This window comes from Gallus gallus, chromosome 18, assembly GCF_016699485.2.
Source record: "Gallus gallus isolate bGalGal1 chromosome 18, bGalGal1.mat.broiler.GRCg7b, whole genome shotgun sequence".
Classification (NCBI taxonomy): Eukaryota; Metazoa; Chordata; class Aves; order Galliformes; family Phasianidae; genus Gallus; species Gallus gallus.
Genome location: NC_052549.1, coordinates 7,254,778 through 7,281,107, shown reverse-complemented (window position 1 = coordinate 7,281,107; position 26,330 = coordinate 7,254,778). Strand labels below are relative to the sequence as shown.

The 26,330-nt window shown below is 40.6% G+C and overlaps 3 protein-coding genes across 8 annotated transcripts in view; 1 reads left to right on the top strand and 2 right to left on the bottom strand.

Moving 5' to 3' along the window:
• Positions 1 to 26,330, top strand: part of CRLF3 (cytokine receptor like factor 3) — a 42,013-nt gene that overhangs the window by 2,399 nt on the left and 13,284 nt on the right. For 2 of the 4 annotated variants that reach the window (XM_046902030.1, XM_046902033.1), the window contains 2 exons: positions 16,383 to 16,515; positions 22,599 to 22,637. The gene's annotated coding sequence lies outside the window, so the exon portion shown is untranslated. Of the gene's footprint in view, positions 1 to 8,651; positions 9,082 to 16,382; positions 16,516 to 22,598; positions 22,638 to 26,330 lie in introns of those variants that run through there. The other 2 variants (XM_046902032.1, XM_046902031.1) reach the window with 2 other exon arrangements.
• On the bottom strand, positions 1,468 to 8,574 carry ADAP2 (ArfGAP with dual PH domains 2). Its single transcript, XM_415661.7, has 10 exons — positions 8,467 to 8,574; positions 7,288 to 7,418; positions 6,546 to 6,637; positions 6,326 to 6,411; positions 5,860 to 5,969; positions 5,096 to 5,242; positions 4,293 to 4,376; positions 4,059 to 4,121; positions 2,734 to 2,811; positions 1,468 to 2,477 (listed from the first exon to the last, which is right to left on the bottom strand). Exons 1-10 carry the CDS (start codon positions 8,549 to 8,551, stop codon positions 2,259 to 2,261), a joined length of 1,095 nt encoding a protein of 364 aa, XP_415661.1. The 5' UTR covers positions 8,552 to 8,574; the 3' UTR covers positions 1,468 to 2,258.
• On the bottom strand, positions 9,497 to 26,083 carry ATAD5 (ATPase family, AAA domain containing 5). Of its 3 annotated transcripts, none has more exons than NM_001270725.2 (23): positions 25,869 to 26,083; positions 23,489 to 25,260; positions 23,270 to 23,357; positions 22,570 to 22,734; positions 21,931 to 22,066; positions 21,364 to 21,448; positions 20,759 to 20,940; positions 19,806 to 19,963; positions 19,333 to 19,486; positions 18,809 to 19,096; positions 18,553 to 18,643; positions 17,994 to 18,076; positions 17,737 to 17,882; positions 17,478 to 17,628; positions 16,898 to 17,068; positions 16,281 to 16,396; positions 15,289 to 15,382; positions 15,015 to 15,079; positions 14,022 to 14,202; positions 13,167 to 13,354; positions 12,047 to 12,873; positions 10,933 to 11,097; positions 9,497 to 10,747 (listed from the first exon to the last, which is right to left on the bottom strand). In NM_001270725.2, the coding sequence occupies exons 1-23, from the start codon at positions 25,932 to 25,934 to the stop codon at positions 10,669 to 10,671; spliced, it is 5,451 nt and encodes a 1,816-aa protein (NP_001257654.2). In that variant the 5' UTR covers positions 25,935 to 26,083; the 3' UTR covers positions 9,497 to 10,668. The 3 variants fall into 3 exon arrangements, with proteins under 3 accessions (NP_001257654.2, XP_015135365.2, XP_015135364.2); XM_015279879.4 differs by having other exon boundaries at positions 12,047 to 12,870; XM_015279878.4 differs by having other exon boundaries at positions 21,931 to 22,063.

Sequence of the window (26,330 nt, the reverse complement as noted above, 5' to 3'; positions counted from 1 at the left end):
AGGTCCAAGAGTTTGGGTTAACTGTAGAAATGAACTGTCACGTGGAGCACTCTGTGACCTGGCCTTGAGTTTTACTGAGTCTTCAAAAAAGATGCTGTTGCGTTGCTCCAGGGTTTCATTTTCTCAAGGAACTTCCTGATTTTGTAACAAAAGTCACATCAGTGTTGCTGACACAGTGGGAGAGCAAGCACCACCACAGAAGAAGCCCCATCCATGAAGCTGAGGTTACTAGATGGATTGTGCTCTTCTGAGATCATCCTGAATTATTCAGCTTATCTCAAAAGTGCTTTGCTATGGATTTCAGAGGATACAGGCATAGGCTGTTAGATCTGAACCAGCACGTGAGCTAGGATTCAAATAGTGAGAATTAAGTTAATGGGAATGTATCAGGAAACAAAACTACTGATAAGGATTGCTCAAGGTTGGATGATGATAAAAGGCAGAACGATGATCTAATTCATATTTTTTTCTGTGCTGCTGTGGAAAGAGTTAATCTTAGTAATCCATGCACATATTGGTACTTCCTCATTCCTGTAGAAGAGAACTATTTGGGGTATCATACTGGCTGGCAAGCGTCAGTAAAAGGTGGAAGCTTCATCAGAAACTTAAGTTTGCAAGACTTCCTCTTGATTTGCCAACTAAGGGAATCTGAAAAGAGTAATTAAATATCTGAGTAACTGGCTGTTCAGTAGAACCAAATCTCAGTCTTGGCTGTGAGGCAAGAAAATACTCAGTGCACTGTATCAAGAAATACAAATCCTCCCCCTTTCCCCCATTTTTAGGAGCTGACACAGATCAGTATATCTTCATCCTGAACTCATGTCTTGACTGGAGTAGTAGGTGGGGTTGCTTTGGAGGAAAAAGAAAAAAAAAAAAAAAAGGTTTCTACATATTGCATTTGCCACTCCCCAAATAATCAAATAGCAGCAACTGTTGAAAGTAAGGATCTAAGAGTATGTCATTAGAATGTTTCCACAACATTCTTCACAATTCAAAACTTGACTTTTTAATTTTGAGGACTTGTTTCTCAGATCTTCAATAGTAAGAGTCTACAGATCAGTCAGCCTCACCTCCATCCAACTAACTCTGGATGTCACATCCAAGTCCAAGCAAGTGGAAGGAAGAAAAGGTTATCAGAAGTAGTCAACATGGGTACAGCAAAGGAAAAATCATACTTGACTGATCTGGTACCCTTCTGCGATGTCATGACTGGTTGGGTAGATGAAGGGAGAGCAGTGAATATTGCCTGCCTTGACTTCAGCAAGGCTTTTGACACTGTCTCCCAGAACATCCTTACAAGGTAAGCTTAGGAACTGTGGAATAGATGAATGGACAAGTGAATTGGATCGAGAACTGGCTGACTGGAAGGGCTGTGATCAGTGCAGTCTAGTTGGAGGCCTGTAGTTAGCAGCATTCCCCAGGGGCTGGTACTGGATCTGGTCTTAATATACTCATCAATGACCTGAATAAAGGGATTGAGCAAGTTTACTGATGAGACAAACAAACTTTATCAGGTGGTTGGAGTAGGTGATCTCCAGAAGTCCCTTCCAAACCCTGAGATTTTTGTTGTTTTTTTTTTTTTTTACAGTGATGAAAATATAACACTGTAAATGATGTTAAAACCATTACATGGAAAACAATCATGTCTGTAGCTGGACAGGAGATGCAAGCACGTGTAGCAATTGCCTGCCTCTGTTCCTCTCTAAGAAAGACATCCAGTCATTCCAGCATGTATTTTTACCTTTCATCTATCCAACAGGACATGCTGCATTGTCCTGGTAGGTGGTGATGTCTTTGCCTCTTGGTCACTTGTTCTCTGCACGCATATAACAGATGGTCACATTTACTGTCATAATATATGCCATGGCTGCATTGTCAAGTACAGTCTTAGGAATCCTCAAGGAAATTCATGCCAGTCCTCTGTGGTCAAACTTTCTATGCTGACTTTGTTTCTTTTTCTGTATAACAATAGTTACTTTATCCCTACATCAGCCTGGGAAGGCCTCATCTGCTCAAAAGCAGAGACCATAAGGAAGGGTGAATGCACTTCAAAAGAAGGGACACAGATAATTTCTGAATATCTGCATTCCCCTCATTTATTTTGCCACCTTCCTGCACCTGTAGCTGTTGAAGGAAGAAGCCCTTTGTAGTACAGTCACTGAATGGGCTTGAGCACCATCCCTGCTGACAAAAAGAGGATGCAGACCAGTGCCAAACAGAGCGCAAGAAGGGCAGTTCACCAGAACTCAGTGTTAGTCTCAACCGGACAAGGGCTGGGCAATCACTCCATTTAAGGCATCTATCCACTCCCTCTGCTCCTTATCGTTCTCACACAGAAACAAAAAGTCTCTCGCTGGCGTGACCATGGTGATCCCTGATTTCCTCTTCTTTACAGATATTCCCTGGGGCAAGCCAGCTCGTACTTCATAGCCCTCAACTCTCCTTCCAATAAAAACTTGGCCTTGTGGAAATGCATCCTAGAAAGAAGGAAATAGAAGACAATCATTAGCCAGTGGACAGTGTAGCTCTAGCAGACATTATTCTATCCCTTGACATGGAGCAGGAGGAGCTGGAGATGAGTGAAGGGGTCACTGAACTGGTGGACAGGCAGAAAACATATCACATTACCTTGTTTGTCTTATGCAGCTACTGGGAGAGCTGGATTATAACAAACCCTTTCTCCCCACCCACCTCCACAAAGGAACTTGTGGAATAGTGAATAACTCTGTTTACCAGTGGGTTTTTAAAGTACAGCAGGTTCCTCTCTTCAGAGTCTAGGCTGAACCAGCGCATCTTAAAGGTCTCCTTCTGCTGCAAGTAGATGGTAGAAGTTCTTTAAAGACCAAGTCCCAAAGACAAATTCTTCCCATTCAGAGCAGATCCCAGGGTTGCTTAAATGACTTTGAGCTTGAATTCAGTTTAACCCATCCTCTTAACTGGCAACTAGTGAGTCACTGCTGTGTGCAACTGGAGATTTGCTTTTAGTGGCAATCCTTTGGATAAAGCAGGGAAATTCATTTTACTAGCAATCTAAGGTTAAAAAAAACTACAGTAAATGGATTAATCAAAATCACTGCAGAAAATGATCTGTGGGCCACTAGCTATTACGAGGAGAGTGTGCGAACAACCTCAGGATTTTGGTTTGGGGTGTTGCCCCTAAGTAAATGCATGGGCATTTATTTTTTAAAAGTGCTAATTCCATCAACTGCACTCATAGAACCATTCCGTGAGATATTCATTGCTCTGTGCTGAAGAGTCTTCTTCCAGGGCTCACTTCAGCTGGAGCTGAATTTAGGCCTTGGGAAAAAAAGCAAGCCAAAACATGCTTGTAGCTGTGAGTATTCTCTACGCAAGTACCTGCAGGAGGATGTACTGGGAGACTAACACTGATGTAGGCAAAAAAAAACCACACCACCAGTATTCAGTATTTAATCAGTAAACTTTTCAATAGGACTTTGACTCACAGTTCATCCAGAGGAGCAAGGCAAGAAAAGTAGCAGCATTCAAACAAGATCTTGGGTCTTCCTACGCTCCTTTAGCAGAGCCTAAAATCTCTCTCTCAGTGTTTCAGTAAGTAGCAGCCCAAATACTTTCCCACAAAAATAAACAAACAACTCAATCCACAGGTTTAACACTGAAAAATTTGCTGCAGTAAAGAGATGTGACTTCTGTGCTACTAACTTAGAGAAATAGGGAAATAGGGAAGCTGGCATGTGATTTTCTGTTCTAGAGGTAGCTGCAGTTCAAGAGCTGTAATTAGTAGGCAACTGATAGAGTAACTCATTTAGTGTTGCCTAACAGTACTTTGCATTTCCACTGCCTACTAATCCATCTTGCTTACTCTTCAAGAAGGATCCTTCTTCCCAGATTTCTTCTCGATACAAAATAAAACATGATCCCAAATAACACAACAGGCTTGAATACAATGTCATTATTGACCCAGGCAACATATAGCCCCCTTAATAAATCATTTATGAGTAAACACCATAATATTATCAAATAATCTCCTTCTGGAAGAATCTTACTTTTGTACTATCAAGTAGGTAATCTCAACCTACCTTTGGTCCTGTTTTCTCCATATATCCTTCTTTGATATAATTTCTTGTGATCCGGGGTATGATCTAGAACACACACACATAAATATCTGCCATCTCATTCGGGCTCATTTTTCTGGCAGCTGGCATTTCCAAGCCCACGTACTGCTGTTTGAGCACCTGGTTCAGGCACAAGTGGGAAAATGCTTTCCCATAATGTGTTTGCACAGACTGCTTCATGCCTTGTTAAGTTCTCACCTCATGCTCAGGGAGAGCTGGGAAGGTTGTTCTGAGATAATGGTAACGTGCTGCTCGAATGGCATTGAACCAGTCAACAATCTCCTAGGAAAAAGAGCAAATACAAACATAAAGACAAAAATAACGTGAAGGGGGTAAGAATGCTGCCTTTCCAAAAAGGCCTTTTTCCTTCCTTTTAACCTCTCTGCAAATATAGAATTTCTCTCCAAGGGCCAGAGAGAGTCAGTGACTTGTCCCAGACACCTGAAAAACATCAAGCTTCCAACGTAAGTTTTAAATGCCTCTCCAGGGAGATTCTGGACATCCTCAGCATGGAGAATTATCCAAGTCTGTGTACACATGCTTTTTCAGTTGCTTCAGCTATGAATTCTTTAGAAACCCATGTACCTGGAAAGACTTCAGAACTGTATCTAGGGAAGAAACAAATCTAACAAAACCTGTAGACATACTTCTTAAAATCACCATTGTTTGTTTGGAAATAATGCAGAACAACTATATTTTCCATGTGTTTCAAGAGGCTTCAAAGAATACAATCACTGAATTATATAAAACCATCAGACAATTATCTTAGAGACTTATGTATGTGTCACAAAGAACCTTTGAGAATATTTAGTGTGCGAAGCTGAATACTCCAACAGAACAGGACCAAGATGTTATAGTTCCAAGTGTAAAATTCTGCAACATTCTAAATTCTGCAAGTCACAGTGATTTCAAATCAGACCCTGCTAAAACAAAGATATCTCTTCCAAAATATAGAGCTAACATCTGAGAATACTGCTCCTTCCAAAATCTCTGACATTCACCTTTCCGCTTTCATGATAGACAAAAAGGTTCCTTGTTTGACCGTCTGTCTTGTATGTGATCTGCAGCCCGTGAGCATGTTGGATCTTCTCTGCCTGGAACATCACATTCAGTTTCTCAATGCTGATAACAGCTTTTGGACCTTTGGGCTGTGAAAGTGAAAAGCATCACTGTATTAAAATGGTCTAAAGCAACGGAGGACAGATTAGTTGAGAACTACATCCTCACTGATCAGAAAGTGCCTGATAATTTGATATACCTGGAGTATAAAAGCGTAAGTTATATGCTACATAAAATCACCTACATGACTCCCTTTTCCTGACAAATGTTTGGCTCTGGAGTGATGTGTCTGCACTGTAAACACTCTCTCTCCAACTTCATAGTTGGAAATCAATTAGCTACACTCTCCCTTGGAAGGGGAACATGTTGAGGATGTTGCTGCAACAGCTGATGAGAGAATATTTTGGTAATGTAAGCGGTAGCAGCTGCTAACAGATCTCCTCTTCATCTTGCTATTCACTATCCATTTCCTTTGTTCACTAAGGAAAAGGAGGCTGCAGGGAGTAGATGAGGGATGAGAAAAAGGATTAATTCCAAAAGAGCAATTGTCTAAGATACCGCAGATGGTAGCGTGGAAACATCTGGGTTGCTCCTAATACAGGTTGCTAGAGACAAAGCTATTCATGCTGTTTCCAACTGGTAAGGAGCAGAGCCTAAGGCTGGAGGTGGACCAGCTACCTACAACTGACTCTGGCTGGGAACTTACTTCTTTAGTGTAGTACTTCAACACCCCTTCCCTTGCTGACAGGAGAAACCGCCTCTGCTTGAACTGTTTGCTTTCCCTTCCACGCTTCCAGAGGAATCCTTCACGGCTACCTGCATATTGGGTGGAAACAGGTGTCAGATAAAGGCAGCACAGCAGCAGCATTTTTATCTGATGTGCCACAGAGTTTCAAGTTTTTTTTGGTTTTTTTGTTTTTATCTGAGAATTTTCACCTCAAATAGAACAAACTAGTGGAGGACTACAGAACTGTGAGACCACATATATGAGCTAATTATACTCTGTACTTGTTGGGAGCTTCTTCTCAAAGTTACAGACTTGAAAGGCAGAACCGCATATCAAACATCTCATTTGATACAAGCCATCCCTAAAGACCTTCAAAGGTGCAGCCAAAGTACTGCCCTGTTGGCCTTGAAACAAATACTTTTCCTCTGACAGTCCTAACTTTTACCTGCAGAACAAGGATCTTGGCAGACTCGGGTGGCAACAAATTCCTCACGCTCATATTTAGCTCTAATCCATTGTTCTCTTAAAACCCTGAAAGAGGAAAACACGGATAAAGCTGATCTGCCTCTACTCTATTTTCACAGACCACCCCAAAGGACCTGTAGAGGGAAGCGGTAGTTTGATGGCTATAAAGGTCTGCTGCACTGAGTACACAATCAACTTACAAGCAATCGCAGGACTGGGGGATGTAATAATAGGGAGGAACTTTTGCTTCATATTTAGCTTTGGCACAGAGATTCCCATGCTTCTTCATAAACTGAAATACAAAAGAAGATCCAGTTAGGTCAACAAATACAAAACCAGTATCGTGTAATGAACACAAAATGAAACCTGGATCAAAGGGAACACTGCACATTTTGCTCAGTCTCACCCTACCTTTCAGCATCTCTGGAGTTTATAAATTTCCTTTGGAACTATATTTTGCACTTTTTAAATAGCTGGCCCTTTCCTTTTCCTTTCCTTTTCAAGTTCTGAACCAGATGGGAGGGAACACAAGGTTGTGGTTGTTCATTAAAATAACAGAAGAGAATAAGGAAAAAATATATTTACAATCTCCTTTATCTTTACCTATCCCTAGAAATAAATTATGGTTATATTAACACATTTCAACAGAAAGATGGCATGCTGAAGCAGTATTGAAGGTTATTTTCATTACTAAAGGGAATATATTATCTGGAAGTATTGGTGGGTCTCTAAGCTTTGATATGCAGGTACCGTGTCCTTCATTGAGACACACTGCAGCCTGTTAGAAATACAACCACCTATCAGTGTAATTTGATGGAATAGGTCATAGAAAAATCCCTGAAGTTACCCATGCAGTTAACTTTGCTCTGTACAGCTTTGTTCCTCTGTCCACAGAGGATGATACGAATTCTGAGTCACAGGTTATACGGAGAAAGAAAGTACCTCTATGAGATCGTTCTCCCAGAAGTCAAGCCAAAGGGATTTGACCCTGCTGACTTGAGGAAGATTGCGATGGATTCCGGAGCACATCAAACAAATGAATATTCCAAGTTTGTAAGAAGCCCACTCTGGATCTAGACACAAACAAAAAGAACATACTAATGAATGTGAACAGGCCCAGCTGCTGATGCACAGCCCAGGTTTCACACCTAATGCAACACATCGCACCCCACTGTTTATGGCTGCCATTTGCGCTCATTTAGAGGAACAGCACCTGCTTTTCCCACTGAAGAACGCAGCCCTAAAATCTGTGAGCTTTTACACGGAGTATTTGTTTAAAAATTAATGCGACCATTCAGGCAGACGAGCGGGGACGTGGAAGCTAAGCTAATTATTAGTTCATCGTGGAAAGCTCTCGTTGCTGAATTTGGAAGGCTATTTCGGACAGCAAGTGCTACTGAGAGCACACGGAGCGCAGCCGCCCGGGACCGCAAGTGGAAGCTCCCGCCTGCCGCAGCCGCGTCCAGCTGATGCTGAGAGGCGCTGCAAGTGCACCAGCAAGTTCATTTCCTCTGGCCGCCTCTCTCTTATCGCAACGAACAAACACTGCTTGGCGCTTCTTCGCAGCCGCTGCGGGCTACCGACCGACTACCGAGCCCGGACGCGGCTCGTCCACCTCGAGCGAGCGCTGGCCAGCAGCCCCGCCGGGCTTTGGGCGGCACTTTGGTGCGCTCCGAGCTCCGCAGCCGCCCGCCAGCTCGGCTCCTCTCCTGCAGCGCGGTGACAGCTCCAACTCCACACACGGGGAAGCGGCCGGAGGCCATTTCCTGCCCCGCCGCCCGTCCCGCGCCCCTCTGCGCTCCCACCGCCGCTCCCGGCGCCGCGCGGCCGAGCCCACCCGAGCGACCTCCGCCGGCGGCGGGACCGCGGGCGCTGCACTCCTCGGGAAACCGCCCGCCCTGTCCTCCCGCCCCTGTGGTACGCGAAACGAAAGGCGATGACGGGCCGCCGCTGAAACAGAGGAACCGACCGAAACAGGGAACGGCCGCGCCTCGAAGCCGCGACGGGATGGGCGGGCGGCCGGATGGCGGGAACGGCCCGGCAGCCCCCGCTGCCCTCCGTCCACACCGCGCCGAGGGAGCGGAGGGCGCGACGGCTGCGGGAGGAGCCCCTTATCCTTACCCGATTCCCCGCAGTCGGCGCAGCGGCCGTTCCCGGCGACCTTCAGCAGCTCCAGCAGCAGCGTCTTGTTGCGGTCGCGGTCCATCACCGCCGCGGAGCGCTGCGGGTGGAGCCCGGCCGGAGGCTCGGCCCCGGCAGGCAGAAGGAGGAACTGGAGCCGGACCCAACGCCGCGGCGCGCTCCGTCCCCTCCCGCCGCCCCTCGGGGCCGCCCCGGCTCCGCACCAGGGCCCAGGGGCTGCGGCGCCGGGAGCCGGCAACCGCCGGGGCTGCGAGCACCGGTCAGGAACCGCAACGAGCTGCGAGCAGCCCTGCTGCAACAGTTTTAGCCGCGGTGCTTATAGCGTCTGAAGTTTCTGTCATCGCACAGCCCCGAACCGAGCACACAAGCTGCCCACAGAGAACTTCCCTCTTTCTGGTCTGAGAAAGTATTGCTAAAGCTCCTGTTTTCAGGGAGCCCACAGGGGGCACACCTTTTTTTCCCTCAGCACCAGCCTCATCCTTTCTGGAGAGCGATTTTTTTCTGGCACAACAGCGGGAGGAGTCCTCGCTTCAGCCCTTGGTCACTTAGTCCTGAACTGACACTACTTGAGTTCCTGACTACTGCAGGGTAAGAGTAAGTACTTCAAACAAACCATCACGTGTAGAGTATCCTTCATTCAAAAGGGCTGCAGTTGTTTTCATGAGGTAATTGCACACAGGTCTCTGATCAAGGAGTAAATATACTTGAATTCCACCTTACCTTGTGGACTCGGCAGCACAGCTTGGAGATTCCTGAATGAAAATTCTTAAGGCAGTTATTAGAACCAGACAAGCCAACTTCAGAAGTTCTCTCCCACTCCTCATCTATCTTTCCCATCTATTTCCTAAAGTAAATGACAGCTTATAGAGCCTTTCTGATAGATGTACATCCACACTGTAATTACCTAGAGCAGTGATCCTCTATGGAGCAGTGATCCTATTTTGTTCGTTAAAAAACAGTAATACAGAAGTCACTCCAACCATTGATTCAGTAGACTAATTATCATCCATTAAAATTTTAACAGCCACCATTTTATTTCACTCATTTGATAGTTCTCTGCTACTGAAAGAGTAAAGTGTAAAGGTTATCTACAGCACCGATATTTCAAATAATTTACTGTTTCCATAATTTTTTTTCATTTATGAAAAATGAGAACAGAAGGCACCAGGGAAGGGCCTTCCTTATTATTACAGAAACATGGAGGTAAACAGAGCACCACTGTGCTGCAGCAATCCCTGTTTGAGGAGAAAAAACAGTGGAACTGCAATACAAAGTCAGAAAAGAACACAGATGAAATATTTCCAGTTAAGGAAAATCTTCAAATACATTTTCACAGATGGAAAACATTGTTTTAGACTTTGCTACAGAGTTTTGGACATTTCTGATATGAACAGTAAGATTTCTATCAGATGTATTATATAAAAACAGATGCTATCACAAACAATGAGACTGAAGTCATCAAATACAAAATGAACTATAAAAATAAAACACAATATACAAAAGTGGAGGTAATTAAATATTACTGAACTTGAAGTAATCCTTGAATAATTATTATTTACAAAATCAAGCCTAATATCCGAGTTCATCTTGAACTACAGGATTCATTTCTCTACTCTTTTAAGGAGATTAACATGCAGATCAGCTGTAAATACGAATGAAGTGAAACCAATGTATACAAATATGTACATGGAAGCACAGTGCTTTGTAATGACTTGGTTACCCACACGTTATTGAGGAGGGATTTGTTTTTTAGTCATCTACATTTCAGAGGAACAATTGCTTTCTCTCCCTATTTCCCTCTCACTATGGGTTATTTAACACATGCAAATTCTGAATAGATCAAGCTTATTTTAGTCAATCATCTCCTCAAAGAGGAGGGGAAAAAGCAAGCAAGCTGTGGAGGTTTACAGTTCCATGTTTGAAACCAACGAAGTAGTACCAATTGATTAGTTGGTGCATTTAATATTCTAAATGCACGTACTGGACAAGCACCAAACAAACCCACATTTCAGATGTGGAGAGCAATATTATGACAATAGATATTTACATTATTTTAAATAATTATAGAAATTTAATATACAAATGGCTCTGAATATACAATAAAATAATGTGGTACAAAAACCCTGCAATTATGGTGAGAATACCACCATTAGGCACAAAGTATTTCTGGTGTTAGTGACTCTAAGGGAAGTCTAGAGACAGACTGTTTATCACTTGTCTGGGTATTTCAAGATGAATTCCTTCAAGATAATGCAAAAACCTAAAAAGAGAAAAGGAAGAGTGACTACAAGATGACAAAATTACTTCCAAACAGTAGACGAAATACATTTAGAAAAGCAACATCCACCTTTCTTTTCTAGAAAGATTTAAGAAAATATTTTACTGAAGTTCTTGAACCACCTTGCATACTGAAACATAGCAAGGTTCAGGAAAACCAAAGCTTACCTTCTTTTTGTCTTTCCTTGCTCTTTAAGCTTCTCAGACCTACAAATGCTGCGAAGAGTAGGGAGATACTCAAGTATGCTGGCTTGCTTATTTCCAAGGTTTAAAGGAGTTCTGGAAAATACAGTTCTGATGACTGCCAGCCTCTTCTGTGCTTTTTTGTGGATGCTAAAATAGAGAATGAAGCTTTATAAGTTCTTGATCGAGAATGTATTTGCTACTTTAAGATCAAATCCGCTTGCTTAAAACTGTTAAGGAGATACTAATTTCCAGAACTGCTTTCAATGGATACTCGTAACTTCTGATCATATGCTACTTACACAGCATCACAGAGATGCCCTTAAAAACATGAGGGGCCAAAGATTGTTTTCCCAGTGTTCTGAGCTCAAATACAGTCTAGTCTGGGGAGGTCTTCACAATCTAGTCAAGAATGTGAGGTTTAGTACATACATCAGACAACCAAAAGCATCTGTGGTCTTCAAAAATAGAAGAATCAGGTAACTGCTCTTCTGGCAAATACCAGTATCATATCTGGTGTATAACTTTGGATATATGTTGGTCACATATGGTCACAGGTTAGATATGTTTATTTGGACATTGCTCTTCTGGGTACTGACTTACAGAAATGCAGTACCTCTGCTCTGAATTACGTTCACCTTCATCAGGTAGCACCTACACATGTAATACAGACTCAATATGACCAGGCACTAGATGAAAAATTGCATTTCTGGTACCTTCAGAACCAATTTCAGTCCAACTGATTGTCTTGGAAAAAGCCTTTAAATTTCTTTAAGTTTTTGTTTTTCTTATTGGAGCAATGGCATGTAAATTGATTTTAAGTATATAGACCAGATTAAAGCTTTCACAGAATCACAGAATCTGTGTGATTCTGTGAAAGCCACCATCCCTGAATATTATGGTCAGGGTATTCAAACGTTCTTTTTAGCAGCAATTGCTAAGCAGTTAATTTGAGCTTATTTAAGCAAAGTTAATAGCTTATTCCAGTGTTCTCAGGCCTACTGAGAACATTCATATTGGGATAGTATCTGAAGCAGTCCTGGACACTGAGAAATGCTCTTCTGGACAAATAACTCCAGAAATATTAACAAAGCCTTACCTTAAATCAGCTGACTGATTGAAAGATACAGAATTTCTTGTGTCTGACATACGCAAAGTCAGTCCCTCAAGTTGATCACTTTCAGGCGTATTATTTGTGCTCAAAGAGGCTTCCAAGTTTTGAGAAATACTAACAGAACATTTGTTAAAACTGAGCGCTTCAATAGCTGCTTTTATTTCACTGCAGCTCTGAGAGCTCCACCAATCAGTATTTTCAATACTGAATTCATCACACAGACCATTTTTGATTTTGCCATTCATCCAGTTGAATCCTTCATCTTTAGAGAACTCTAGTGGCTCCTTTACAGTACTGTTAACACAGCAATCCAAAAAAGACATGTCCTCCACAAATTCAGTCACTGAATTCAGACACTGAAGAACCAGAGCAGATCTTCTATCGTTTGATGGGGTTTTGCTTTTCATTTCGTTTCTATTATTCATCAATTTTGATTCTTCTTCATTCACTTCAGCACATGGTGTAGGACTATCTGATGGCAAAGTTATGAATTCAGCTGAATAGTTCAGTCCAGTATCAAATAAGTCACTATCATCCAACTCTTCAAGCCTTTTCTTGTTCTTTGTCTTTTTAGATTTTCTTCCAGAGTTACTTTTCCCATAGCAGTAAGTGTTAACGGAACTGTTTTTTGAAGAAACTATGGTAGTCCTTTCAGGTATAGGGTTAGATGCTTCCGACTGATTTGAAAGGTAATTCACTGGTAAAGGGAGAAGAAATTCAAGATTACTATATATAAAATCCACTTTCTTCAGCTGGAATTCGGTGAGAAGCTGTATCAATTTATCCCAGTTCTCCTTGGTTGTGATCCTCTGCTGTAAAATAAAGTTGTGGAAAAGCATATTAATATATGTTTATTATAAAAATGTATTCTAATGCAAAAAAAAATTTACAGGAAACCTTATATTCCCAGCTTTAGTTATGAGGCAAAGGACTAGGTTTTCTGCCAACTGCTCCAGTTTGCATTTTGCTTAATGACTAGAGAATACATAAACCTCAACAGCAAACTTTTTTGAAAAGATTGGCTTCTAAGATAATATTCACAGTGACAATTACACTGAAATACCTGGCAATTGTCAAGGTATTAGCTAGTCAACTAGAAAAATACCTTAAGAAAGGTGAACAAATCTTCTGATGGCAACAGGATGTTCTTAAGGCCAAGCAGTGTCTCTACACAGCCTGAGTCACATTTTGGAAATTCCTGAGGTGTGGCATCATCTTGAGAAAAAACAATCTTGGGATCTGTAGTCTTTTCAGAATTAATTACTTGATCTGCTGGATTTGTCTCATCTTTTCCTGCACAAAGACAATGTACTTCACTTGAAAAAAAGTTACATCATAAGCTCGCTGTTTTTTTTCTTCCCCTCCAGCTTGTCTCAATTCCTTTTACAAAGAATACTGCAGCTATTGCTGCAGTTCTGAATGCACACAGAAACTGAAATTGCCCCATTAGTCATGCCCATTTTGTTTCCTTAATTCTCAAACTCTCCCTTCTTTGCAAGCTGCCATTAGAAATTATCTTTGTTATACACCTTTGTGTAATGCACATTCACACTCACTGAGGATACTCCTCCTGTATCCTTTGGCTGCTCTCTTGCTAATTGTTCAATTTTTCCTCCTTTTTCAGTTCTGTCTTCTAAGTGAGTTACCTTTAAGCCCACTAAACAGATAGTGAACTGCAAACTCTGAGCTGAAGGGAGACAACTACTCTCTGCTCCATGCAGTTTTACTACTCCTAAGATAAATCTCCCTTACACACACACACACACACACACACACACGAGGTTTTGAAGTACAAGAGAATAGAGACAACAACAAAAAAAACCCCCACAACCACAGAATACCCACCAAATCTTTACAAATCTTACAGATAGCTAGCATCTATTCATCCATTGTCAAGAATGGTTTAATTTAATCAGTCATCTTAAGATAGGACATGATTTTTTAAATAAAATTAACCTACCATGAAGCACCAAATGTTTGTCTTTCAAGTATCCACCTCCACTTCTAACCCAAAATTGTAAGTAGAGAACACTTTGTCTGATATCACAGTTATTTGTGGCTAACAAAGTAGCCAAGTCTTTTACATCTGTTCGTAGATTCTCAGCCAAACACAGCGCTTGCAGATAGCTAGCAGCATTTATCTAAAAGTTAAACAGAAACCACTGAGAACAGCTCTGCCAGTTAAGACTGAAATGTCACACAGAAGCAAAAAAAAAAAAACACCTTGCAATACATTTGTTCTATTTAATATAGAATAGTCTTAGTAAGTTGCATCAAAACCTCAGCAGAGTTCTGTACCAAATCCAAACAGTCTACACATCAGATAATTAAGTTCAGTGTAGAAATTCAACTCAAAGTAAGCAGACATGTTCTGCCTACATTCCTAAAGCTGTGTATACCTTGCTTCTTATTAAACAGGTCTTAGAAGTTTTTCTTTCTTTCTGATCTGCATTTTCTGATATCCTATAGGATTTTCACTTTTACATTAAGAAAGTCTCCCTTCTCAAAAGTTACTTCACTCTCCTTTTTTTTTTTTTAATTAAGATGACACACAGCTGCAAGTAAAACTATTTGCTATACAGAACACCAAAGATAGTATTAAAGGAATAACCCATATGATTTCTAGAAGAGTTGTTTTATCTTTTATGAGTGAACAAATACTAGCGTAGTCAGTCTTTAGGTCAAAGCTATTAAATATCTCCTACAAAATTATTTACTATACCTTAAGGACTAAAGTGATGAAGTGATCTCAAATACTAACTGGTCATGAAAATAATTCCTCCAGGCTAATACTAAGTTCCACATGTAAAGATAAAAACATCTTACACACTCTTGCATAAAACTAAAATAGTTGTTGTCTGATAATATACATTCCACCAGTAACCTTTAAATTTTAAATCAGCTGAAAAATACTTGCTTAGGACATAATCTGCATTTCCAAGCATAGACTTACCAAGGAAGGAGTTTGGAAGTTGATTTCTTCAAAATAGCCATCAAACATTAAGCTAAACGTTGGATCTACATAAAGAGATATTGGTGAACTGTCGTGACATTATGTTCAAAACAGATTGTTTTCTTTACTTAAATACTCAAAAGCTTTCTTTATAGCTTCTACACCTTATATTTTACACTTAGGAGCTGCATTCAACCATTCCCATTTAAATTATTATTATTCAAATAGGCTTTTCTGTCTGCAAAGTCTAATTACAGGAAAAAGCCCTACTCACCATTGGTAGTAAGAATTACAGGTCTCTTTGCAGTTGCCATGAACGTCTTTATTGCACTTAGAAATCCTGCATCTTCATCAAATATTATATCTACCTATAGAAAACACAAATGAAGTACAAAATACCAATAGCTACTGCATCTGCAGTCATACTGCTAACTGCAGAGTTAGACTGAACATCAACAAAGTTATTGAAGAGGCATAGGCAATGGCAGTATAACGCATCAGAAACTACACCTGTCAGCACACACCATCACGGTATTCTATGCTCTAGCTCACGGGACCACTGAGGGGCTGGTTGAGGTTGCAAGGGACCTTTGGCAATCACCATGTCCAACTCCCTCCTTCCCCTTTAACTGGTCACACCCAGCAGGTTGCTCAGGACTGTGTCCAGGTGGTTTGTGAAGTTTTTTCCTTGTTCTGTTTGTTTTAAATAGAATTGCACCAGTGATTTATAGATCAGCCCACAGTTAGCAATATTGCTATACTTCAGTTATTTACTTAAAATGATATTCTTGGCTACGCCCTTGCATTATTTAAGACTCAACTATATTTTTAGGTAGAAGGATAAAGAAGAATTTAATGTGGACTCAAATGTTTAATTGACTGGGGTATTAATGGTAACTGTTTTTTATCATGTCTAGTGCAGATGTGTAGCATACAACTTTAAAACAGCTGACAATCAAATAAACTGGATTAGTAGAATTCTGCAAACTGTTCCAACAGCAAACAGTTGACAGGCAGACTGTAGGTAGATCCGTTATCTTTTAAAGTTAGTTTTTAAAGTAATAAGGAAAAAAAATTACTTGGGTCTATTTAAAAAGAAGAGTACTCAGGAGAATGAAGTCATTAAATACTGAATTCGTTTTTTAAATAACTGATGATCCCTGCCTTTGAATCTACCTAGAAGTCCCATGGAAGAAGGAAAACAGTTAAATCATCTAAGCAGACAGGATGTATTGCTCACATCAGGATGTTTCACTCAAATTTTACCTCTTCAAAAAGTATGAGAGATGTTGCACTTTTTCTGTTATGCTCTCCATCTTCTATTTCTTTGCTTATTGACTTAATTTGAACGTTTTTTTCCTCCCACAGATTCTGAGCATTTCCTGCAGATGGGTGAAGAATTGAGCAGAAAGGACTGAAACAGCTTAGACACACACTCTAAACTGTACTTTACAAAACACCCTATACACAATCTGCTTAAGAAAGTCTACACTGACAATTTGTAAGTATGATGCCTTTTTTGAAGTCTCTTGTTTAAAAAGAAACTACAAGAAACTTGCTGGGAATTCAGCAATGATTGGTGAAGGGCTGACATTGTAAAACTAATTCTATACCAAATCTGCTTGTAATCTATGATATGTTGGGGGCATGGCATTGTGCTTTGTAAGCCCTTCAAGACAACGTAGTATGGTTGCCTGGAAATATGTGGACTACACTGTTGCTCCAAATCTACCCAGCACTTTGTTCATGCATTCCTCCTCACTGTCTCTGAAAAAAAATAAAAAATAATACAGAGTAATATCTATTTCCTGTGTAGGTATACAATAGTACAGTGTAGGTTTTCCACCTCTAGAGATAATTAGCTATTAATTAGTGACACCTACCTTTATTTTTTTCTTGAGCTGTTACTGTTCCGTCATTACCTTTACATCTGGAAGGTATTTTGAAATAGTTTGCAAGTGTTTTAGGGGGTAGGCTTCGTTTCAGTCCAGCTCCTTTTGGCGACAGTGGAGGTTTTCTTGGTGAAATAACTTTCTTCGGAGAGCACATTTTTTCTGCAAGACATGTTTATATTAAGTTTGAAATGTAACCTCAAGATGACATTTCTCAAGTAAAAGTAGAGCAAAGTCAAGTTCTGTTTATAGTACAGGACAGCTTTACTGTACCGATTTCTGCTTATTTTACTTTTCTCCTGTTCAGGGAACGCTTTCAGTTTAACTCTCCATTCAAAAGTTTCATAGCACTTACTCCAACAATACAGAAATAATTTAGGAAGAGAATCAAGAGTCAGTCATTTTGATAAAGTCATTATTGAATTTGGTACATAGTTGTCTTAACCTATGGAGCATTTCTTGTTATTGCAAGGGCCAGATAAACTTTGCTACCTTTCTTAAATAATTCATGTTTAAAAATTGTTTTGGGAACTCAGTTCCTAAAGAATACCAACATAACTATGAAACTTACTTGGTGACTTTGTACTGCTGCAGCTGTTAAAAAAACAAGGCTTATATGCATTAATGCCTTTTTTGTCCACTTGATGAGATTGAGTAGCTTCTTTTAGTTGAGACAGTATCTGTCTACCACTGCGCTGGCAAGAGGCATTGACTTCAAATATCTGCAAGTGTATTTAAGTAATTAATAATAAAGACATCTTGTATTACAAGTCTTTTCATATCACTACATACAAATAAGAAAAATAGTATTGACAAAAAACTCCACCAACCTTAAAACCAAGCTCTTGAGCACAAGCATATACTGCAGCAGTTTTCCCCACTCCTGGTGGGCCAGTAATCAGAACTGTATTGCAAAGGTTATTCTCTTCCTCAATATCAGATTTATCATCTTTAAAATCAAGGCTATCCAAAGAATCTGTAGAATTATTTAAAAGAGAAAGAACTGTTCAAATCATTATCAATCTGTATCGTTTTAATGTCAACTCTAAAGAGAAGCTACAGATGTCATTTTGAACTCTATCAGCACCTTGATGCTCTTTGTCCTCCTTTTCCCCTTTTTGATTTCTCTTTTCTTCCCAATCAGCTCTTTTTTTCCATTCTTTTAACCAGCTACAAAAGGAACAGAACAATAACAAAAAACAATTACTGCTGAATAAAGTAAACAAAAAGATGGAAGAGAATATAAAACTTAAGATCAGCCACTTAGTATCTTTCTTAGAAATGTATTAAGTGTCTTACAATTCCTCAGGTTGGATTATTTTATGAAGAACAACTCCACTCTCTGTTGTATTAGTTGATTTGTATAAGACTAGACCACTTTGTGAACTATTTAAATTGTGGAAAACACTATCATGTATGGTGCTGTTTGCAAGATGGATTGCTGTATTACATACCAAGGTATTACTTTCCAAGAAACTATGACTAGAATGTAATTCATATCAACTGCTAATTTGTTTCTGCAACTTTTTGGGAGTAATGCAAAGCAAAAGCCACAGACTCACCCTACCACAGTGTAAAATAATTATACTTAAATTGTGTCAATTAAGTAAAATGGTGTTCTGAGATATTTTAAGAATGGTTCTAACCTATGTAGCCTTTCAATTTCTTTCTTGTTCCCTACAAGTTCACTGGAGTCCTGAGGCTGATACTTTTCTGTCCAGAGCACATCTTCAACACCTACAGAAAAAAAAAACATATATATGGTCAATTTTCTTTTTAATGGAGCACTATCCATTACTCATGTTTAACTATCAAGACTTGTACAAGGCTTTCAGTGGAAATCTCAATTTCCTCAATACAAATAGAACTAAAATCAGACAGGAAGAAAATCTACACATTTACCTGAAAGTGCATTTGTATCTGATAAATATTCAGTATCTTCTGTCCTAACATCTGCTTTCTGATTTTTGTTTCTCTCCAAGCGTGTTGCTTGTTCTGCATCTGCTTGTTTTCCTCCAGGTACAGGAGTGATAACACTCCTGGAAGCTCTGGATTCTAATTCAGTCTCTGTATTCTCTTTTCTCCTTTTCGATTTTTGGTCTTCTTTTTCTTTCCTTTTCCTCTTGGTTTCCTTCCAGTTGTCAGAAGGTTTTTGATTTGCCTCAGAATTTGAAGAAGCATCTCTGCTTCCTATGGAGAAAGAAAAAAAATCATATTTTAAAAATGTTAATTTAGAAAAAAAAAAATCATCAAGCTATGGCTATTACAACTGTATTTCAAGCCACATTTGAAGAATTTGGTCAAAATAACATAAGATGTTGGAAATAAGCCAGTCCCACAACATTCTTTCACTGAAACAGTCCTAAAGTGTCAACTTGCCTTCTTACATGGGTTTACATGTTATTTTTCCTATGTAGATTACTAACCTTGTATACTATTTTCTACAAGCAGCCGCTCCGTCTGCTTTTTCAGAAACTTGTAGAAATATTTTCTCACAGGAAACTGAGAATTAAAAGACACAATCTCCTCTAGCAAACCCTTCCTGAATGCTTCAGAGAAAACTGGTCGGTGGCCAGAGAACTGTAATACACAATAAAAGGTCACTTAAAGAATAACAATTAGAATTTTGCATAATTTAAGATAATAATGCTAGCTGCCCAGTTAAGACTTGAGATTTGTCTAGTAGCAGATTTTCTTGACTTGAGAATTGTTTGGTGTTACACATGGATACAAAAGAAAATAAGCAAACAAAAATCCTTCTAAGAATGAAGAATTCAAACCACAGGGTTTTTTGGTGTTGCTTTTGTGTTGCTCCCCCTCCCCCCCCTGCCAAGTAACAACAACAACAACAAAAAAATCATTTTTCTTGTAATAAAACCTTCCGTTTTGAAGTACTAACCATATGTGCAGGACAGTTTCCAGTCAGTTCTGACTTCACAGTGGAAAATTCACCAAGTGAGATGGCGATTTTCGTGACATTAGTGACATCAGTACTCAGTTTCCTTAGCTTAGTTAGTAGAGGACACGATGGTGATTTCAATTTCCACATTGGACAAACTGAAAAAAAAAAGAGCAACAAAACCCCCCATAAATCTGATAAACAGAGATACAAGAGACAAAAACATCCCACAGTAAGAAAGCTGTAGGTGGAGGAGCATTTACTCATGTCAAAGTCAAGTCTACTCAGTTTACACTGCATCAACTTTATCTTCACTAATTCCACTTCTCACAAGCAGAACAAATTGGCACAAATGTGGCACACAGTGTTTCTCCAGGAAACCAGTCCCAGGTTCTGCTAACTCCAAACAAGCACCCACACCTTCACCAGCTCTCAGAAGGACTGATGCACTCTAAAGGATTTTGCTGGTTCATTAGTTGGATTGCAAATATAAGCTGTTCAGTGTTACTCTGCCTCCTGGTTTTCTGTTGTGCCCTTTCTTAAGAACATTGAAGCACAGTCCCTAACTTAGTGAAGAAAGGATAAAAGGAAAGGTCGGTCTTTTCTCTCTTGAGAAGCACTTTGCTTTTGTCAGAAGGAAATGTCTTCTGCCCAATAAAGTCCAACATGATTAATATGCTCCAAATTAGAACTTGGAAGACTATGTTTTGAATATTCTTTCCCTTCCCATCAGGGTATACATTACTCTTGCACCAATTTAACATGACAATTGTGTATTCAAAAAGCATCTCCCTGGAAGCTTCTTTTGTTTTCTTATTGTAATATAAAACATGAATGAACTGTCAATTATTCCAGTTAATAAGCTGTTTTTCAGCTTCCCTCTTTTCTGAATAGATTGCCTAAAAGTCTATTTCAAATCATATACATTTATCAATAACAGAACAAAAGCTTACAGTCATCCTTTTGCTGTACATGAACAACAGTCTTGAAATATGAACTGGCTAGAAAGTATGCTTCCATTGCTGCTGCTTTCTTTGCAATCTGTCTTTTCAATAATTCTGGCAAACCACTCATCAAGAATTCACGTTTTGCTCTGAACTGATCATCATCTTGAGAATTTTCAGATGCATCTTGGCTTTAACGACAACAGAAATGAAAGAACATCATTAAGACTACCAGGTATATAAGGCTTATGACATAATCTAATCACATTCTATATATGAGTTTATGCAGTCTAGAAGAACTGTTCAAATTAATTTAAATGCAATAAGCTCATATTTGATTTAAAACTTTGAATTTTGTTATTGAAGTCCCATTCTCTTGATTTTTGTATTTCGTATGCTATTTGAGATGTTTTATACCAGCCTAGATTTTCAGCCACCTAAAATGGCTCTATAACAGTTTTCAACTCTCACAAAACCTCCCAAATTCTGCAAGCAGATTAACATATTGGTCAGGATAAACAGCACAAACATTTACATCACATTTCAATAAGTATTTTAAATTTGTCATACACGTATATTTTGATTCTTAACCAACTGCAGTTTTGAAAACTGACCTGCTATCATCAAAAATCACAACCGGTTCATCTGTAGACTTTCGCACATTTCTGCCCAGGAACGAAGGAACATATCCCAACTTTCCTTTAGAGAAACAGCAAAAAAGTTATGACAGGTTGGCACTGATAAGCAATGGTCCCTCTCTTTCATCATATGTGCATTGTAACTTGGCTTTCATGTTCACCGTCTATATATTTCATTTTATAACGTAAGGGAACCTCCATTTCTAAGAAAAATTAAGTATTTTAATAAGATCCACTGCAGTTACATTTCCAGTTATTTCATCACTACATTAAAAAAATCCTTAAAAAAGTAGGAGACAACAGAACACAGTATGCACTGTGTTCTAGATTTTCAAATAAATATAATTTTCCCTGAATGGAGCTAGAAAAACAAAGCAGCACCCATATGCAACTTCTGCATCATTCACTCATTTAATAAAAATTGGACATTGGAACATTATGTAAATCAAAGGAAAAGATAAACGTACTACAGAAGAAGCTTTGTAAAATAAACTGGTCAATAAACTTTCTTGTTAAATAACGCATTTAGTAAAACTCAATTACCTTTTGAGTTCTTAGAAACCTTCAGATTTTTGGACTTCCCCAAAACATCATTTAAACTTCGAAGATTCTTTTGCTTCACATCCTGCACTGTAGTACTGTCATTACTCTGGCTTGACTGTAAAGTTATTACTGACTTCTAGAGGAAAAGGAAACAAATTTAGAAAGGAAACAATTTTTCCTCCTTCATTAGCAATACAATTTAGTGTCAAGTATTGAGAGAACTGCTACAAAGCCTAGAAGTTACCAAATACTCTTTGAAGATTACTCTGTAATCTTATTAGCATTACCTACACAAAAGCAATACATAAAATAAGATATCCAACATATAAGCAAAGCCCCAAATTACTCCCCTCTCAATGTAGATGCCTACAGCACACACAGCTGGAACAGACACCTTGCTGTCCATCAGGTCAGAGAAACAACCACCTCTAAAGCGTGACCACCTGCTGCATTTCACAGCTCTGCATCAACTTGTGCTTTCCAGCCTGGCAGTTATGTAGCTGACATTCACTGTACCATTTTATCTCTAGCTACCTTATTTTATACTTAAAGAAAAAATGTTTCTAAGAAACATTTTTGCTGCTTAACAAAGTCACAAGAACTTGAGAATATTTCCCCCTATAAAGTAGATAGACTTACTTCATTTTCTTGTAATGTTTTTCTTTCAGCAAGAGCTTGCTGTCGAGACGAGCGCCTCACCGGAGCTGGTGAGTCCTCCTTGACCTTTGATCTGTTATGCCTTATAGCTTTTGCTTTTTCAACCAGCTGTTTCGCTTTGGATATGTTTTTAGAAGTAGAGCTTATCTATTGACAAAGTACAAAATAACCAAGATATCTAGCAGTTAATAGCAATATCTTCATTAAGTGTTTCACATTATATCTCTAATGTATGATTTCTAATCAACTTTTGCTTGCATCAGGAAGAAAGTGAAACAATCAGAAGGAGCAAACTAAGGGGGAGTGGGAGCCCAATGGGGGATTCTCCTGGTCATCCATAGAACAACTGAGATCTGGGCAGTGGTGTTCTTAAGCATAAGCTGTTCTGCTATACCCAAACACTACATCCCACCTTGAGAACTTGCCAAAGATGGGCATGCTATCCTATCAGATTTCTGTTATGTTATATTCATAAAAGCTGCTTTTCATAACATTTTAAAGTCAAAGGTACAGTAACTGTACAAGAAAGTAGCTCAAATTCTATACTAAATTCCAGTAATGCTCTCTTTCAATTGGACATCTGTGTACTACAATGCTTTATTATATTAGACAATTTGAATGTTAACAATTATATGCATACAGTAAATGACAACATACTGAAACAAGCTGTTACATGAATTACCTTTATATTTTTGGAGTTAAGCTCTTCATTATTCATTGCTTCACCTTTATTTGATTTTATAGTTGCATTGATCCGTGTAAACCTCATTCTAATTAGGGAAAAGTGTTATGAAATCATTACTTTTTAATGAAAGGAATTATAACTACAACTTACTCTTAAAATACTTACAGGAAAACAAAACAATGTGCAGAAAGCCAGAATATATTCCAAAATGTTTACCTTATTGGGCTGTTCTCATCAGAGGGCACTGTAATCACCTCAGCTTTATACACATTGCTTTTCTTCAAGGACTGCCTGCTTGCTTTTGGTGTGGAAGTCCATACAGGCCACGCACTTTCATCTTCAGAAAAGGTACTTCTGGTTTTTTTGGGTGTAGTAGTTTTGGATACATCAGTTTTCTTTTGTCTTACACTCCTCCTCAACTCACTCTCTTTTGGACTAGATGGAATTCTTACATTCAAGTTACTTTCCTTCATGTGATCATTATGTACTGATTCTTTATCTTTGTTACAACAGCTAGTGCTTGAGTCACATTTTTCCTTAGCTCCCAAAGCCTTGTTTCTTTTGCTTCCCTTTCTCTGAAACTTTCTAGGTCTTTTGTTTTTAGTTCTAGTGTTTTCGGGACTAGAATGCATGCATTTGTCCACATCATCTTCTGGTAGCCCATCTTCTAATACCTTATTTAAAACATTGTCACCCTCAGGTCCTTTTTTGTCTTTTGAAGACTTTCCAATGACTTGTTTTGCTTTCCCAGGTGCCTTTTTAACTCCGCTTTTTCTTACATCTGATGTTGGTTGCCTGAATGCTTTCATGAACTGATGCCTTTCTTCCAGAGTAGATCTCATCTTCAAAGAATCTGATCCCGCAGTCTCTAGTATAGCTAACTCCAATTCCTCTTCCTCAATGACTACATTAGATTTCCTTTTCTGAGTAACCTGCTCAGTTTGGTCACTCTCCAGAAGAGGTGGGCTGCTTTCTTCTTCTACATATACTTTCTGCTTCAAAAAAATGGAAGCTATTTTCTTAGAACCTTTTTGCTCCTTATGTAAAGAAGTTGATTTGGGAGGAACGGAATGAACTTGTGCAAGAACAGTTACTGTTCTAAGTGGCAGCTGCTGAGATTCCTCACACTTTTCAGGGTCACTGGTACTACCACTTTTGTCCGTTTCATTTACTGTAGCAGAACTGTCCAGCATTGGCTTTGTACCTTCTTCAACATCCTCTACATAATTTTCTCCTTGGCTTTTCAAGAAGTCCTCAAATGACACTGTTATTATACTGTCATTTGCCTGAGGTGTCTTATCATCTGTATGTACTTCAAAACTTGGGTCACTAATAACAACGTCACATTCTGCCACTTTAGGAGATACCTTCTTTTTCTTATCTTTAGTTTCTTTTCTACACTTTTCATTCAGCTGATTCTCAAATGAAAAACTTCCAGATGAATCCACATTTACTTTTTGCTTCCTCTTCCTTGTTTTTCTTATCCTGTTTTTTGTTGTGTTTATTTCAGAACCAGCTTTCTTATCACTTTTAATGTAAATGACTGCATCTGAGAAATTCTCACCATGCTTCTTATCTTCAGCTAATTCTCCTCCACCTTTCTGGTCACCTAAGGCACAGGTAGCTATGAAATCATCACTATCTTCTTGTAGCCTCGTTGCTTCTACACTGTCATCGCAATTAATCTCTATTATGCATTCATTCTCTGATTCTTTCATCTTTCTTCGCTTATTATTTAAATGAGCTCTCTTCCTTTTCCTCTTCAGCTTTGAAGGTGCTATATAACAATCCTGCTCATCACTGAACTCTGCTGTAATCTCCCCAGCTATTGCCGGAGCTTTCTCAGCAGCAGGAGTCTTTTTAAAGTAATCCAGTATATTGTTGGCTTTTGGAGGTGATGATACTTTACCCCCCGCTTTTGCTAATGGTGAGAAATATCTCGTGATTGTTTTCACAGAGGCATCTTCCTCTCGTCGTTTCTTGCGTGGCTATAAGAGAAAAGCTCTATGTTAACCCTGGCTATTAAAACCTTGAGAATAAGTGGCATGGTTATATCAGGCAGTATGGAATCCGAGTTTGTGTAGTGATGTTTGTGCTTTTGGGGAAGACAACGAGCTCATGCGGCTCCCTGTGCGCGTCACTCGACCCCATCCTCCAAAGCCTCTCCAGCTCGATGTGAACGAGCTGCCGATTCAGAACAGAGCAACGTCCCCATTCCGACCACCGCTCCACACCCGGCACCTCCAGCACCGAAGGGGCCGTCAGCGCAGCCCCGCGGAGAGCTGCTGCGGCCGGGGCCGGGAGCGGCCCGGCTCCTTCAGCCCACACCGCGGGATGCGGGCGCGGAGCTCCTGCCGGGGCGGCCGTACGGCGCTACCGGAGGAAAACGGCTCCGCCGAGCAGGCCGCACAAAGCGGCGCAGAACGAGCGCGGCATCGCGGAGCCGCAGCGCCGCCCGCTCCCGGGAAGGCGGCTCAGCCCGCGGCGCTCCCACTCACCCACCCCGCTCGGCCACCGCCACCGAGAGCGTTCCCGACCCGCGGAGCCGCCCGTTCCGGTGCAGCCCGACCTCAAGCGCCGCTGCGTTCCTCCCCACCTGCGCGTCGCCGTCCTTTTCGGGGAGAGAGGCGGCCGCCGCGGCCACGGCCAGCCTGCCCACCATGCCCCGGGCGCTGCGGGGCGCGGAGCGCTCAGGCGCGGCGGGAGGCGCGCGCTGCTGCCATGGAGCGGCCCCCGCGCCCGATGGCCGCCGCCTGACAGACGCGGGCAGAAAAGCGCGCGCGGGACAGAATTCGGACCTCCGCGCGGAAGGGGGCGGCGCTACGGCGGCCCGCGTGACCCTCTCGCTCCGCCAACCGCCGTCCGCGTTTTGCCGTCACGTGAGCCCGGCTCGAGGCCGGCCGCTCCCGCCCCACCCTCGCGGCTCCGGTCACGTGCCGAGGGAACCGCTCCCACTGCCGCGGTGCGGGTTTTGGCGCCGCGGTGCTCGGAGCGGCGGCCGCGTGACGTCACGGCACCGACCCGCGAGGCACCGCCCCCCGCGCGAGACCGCCCCAAC

Coding starts and splice junctions, on each gene's coding strand:
- ADAP2 (XM_415661.7), bottom strand. CDS start 8,551: ATGGACCGCGACCGCAACAAGACGCTGCTGCTGGAGCTGCTGAAGGTC. Junction 5,970..6,325: donor CCAAGATCCTTGTTCTGCAG/GTAAAAGTTAGG, acceptor CCCAATATGCAG/GTAGCCGTGAAGGATTCCTC. Junction 4,122..4,292: donor CAGCTCTCCCTGAGCATGAG/GTGAGAACTTAA, acceptor TGTGTGTTCTAG/ATCATACCCCGGATCACAAG.
- ATAD5 (NM_001270725.2), bottom strand. CDS start 25,934: ATGGTGGGCAGGCTGGCCGTGGCCGCGGCGGCCGCCTCTCTCCCCGAA. Junction 25,261..25,868: donor AAAAGGACGGCGACGCGCAG/GTGGGGAGGAAC, acceptor TTTCTCTTATAG/CCACGCAAGAAACGACGAGA. Junction 19,097..19,332: donor TGTAGAAAATAGTATACAAG/GTTAGTAATCTA, acceptor CTTTCTCCATAG/GAAGCAGAGATGCTTCTTCA.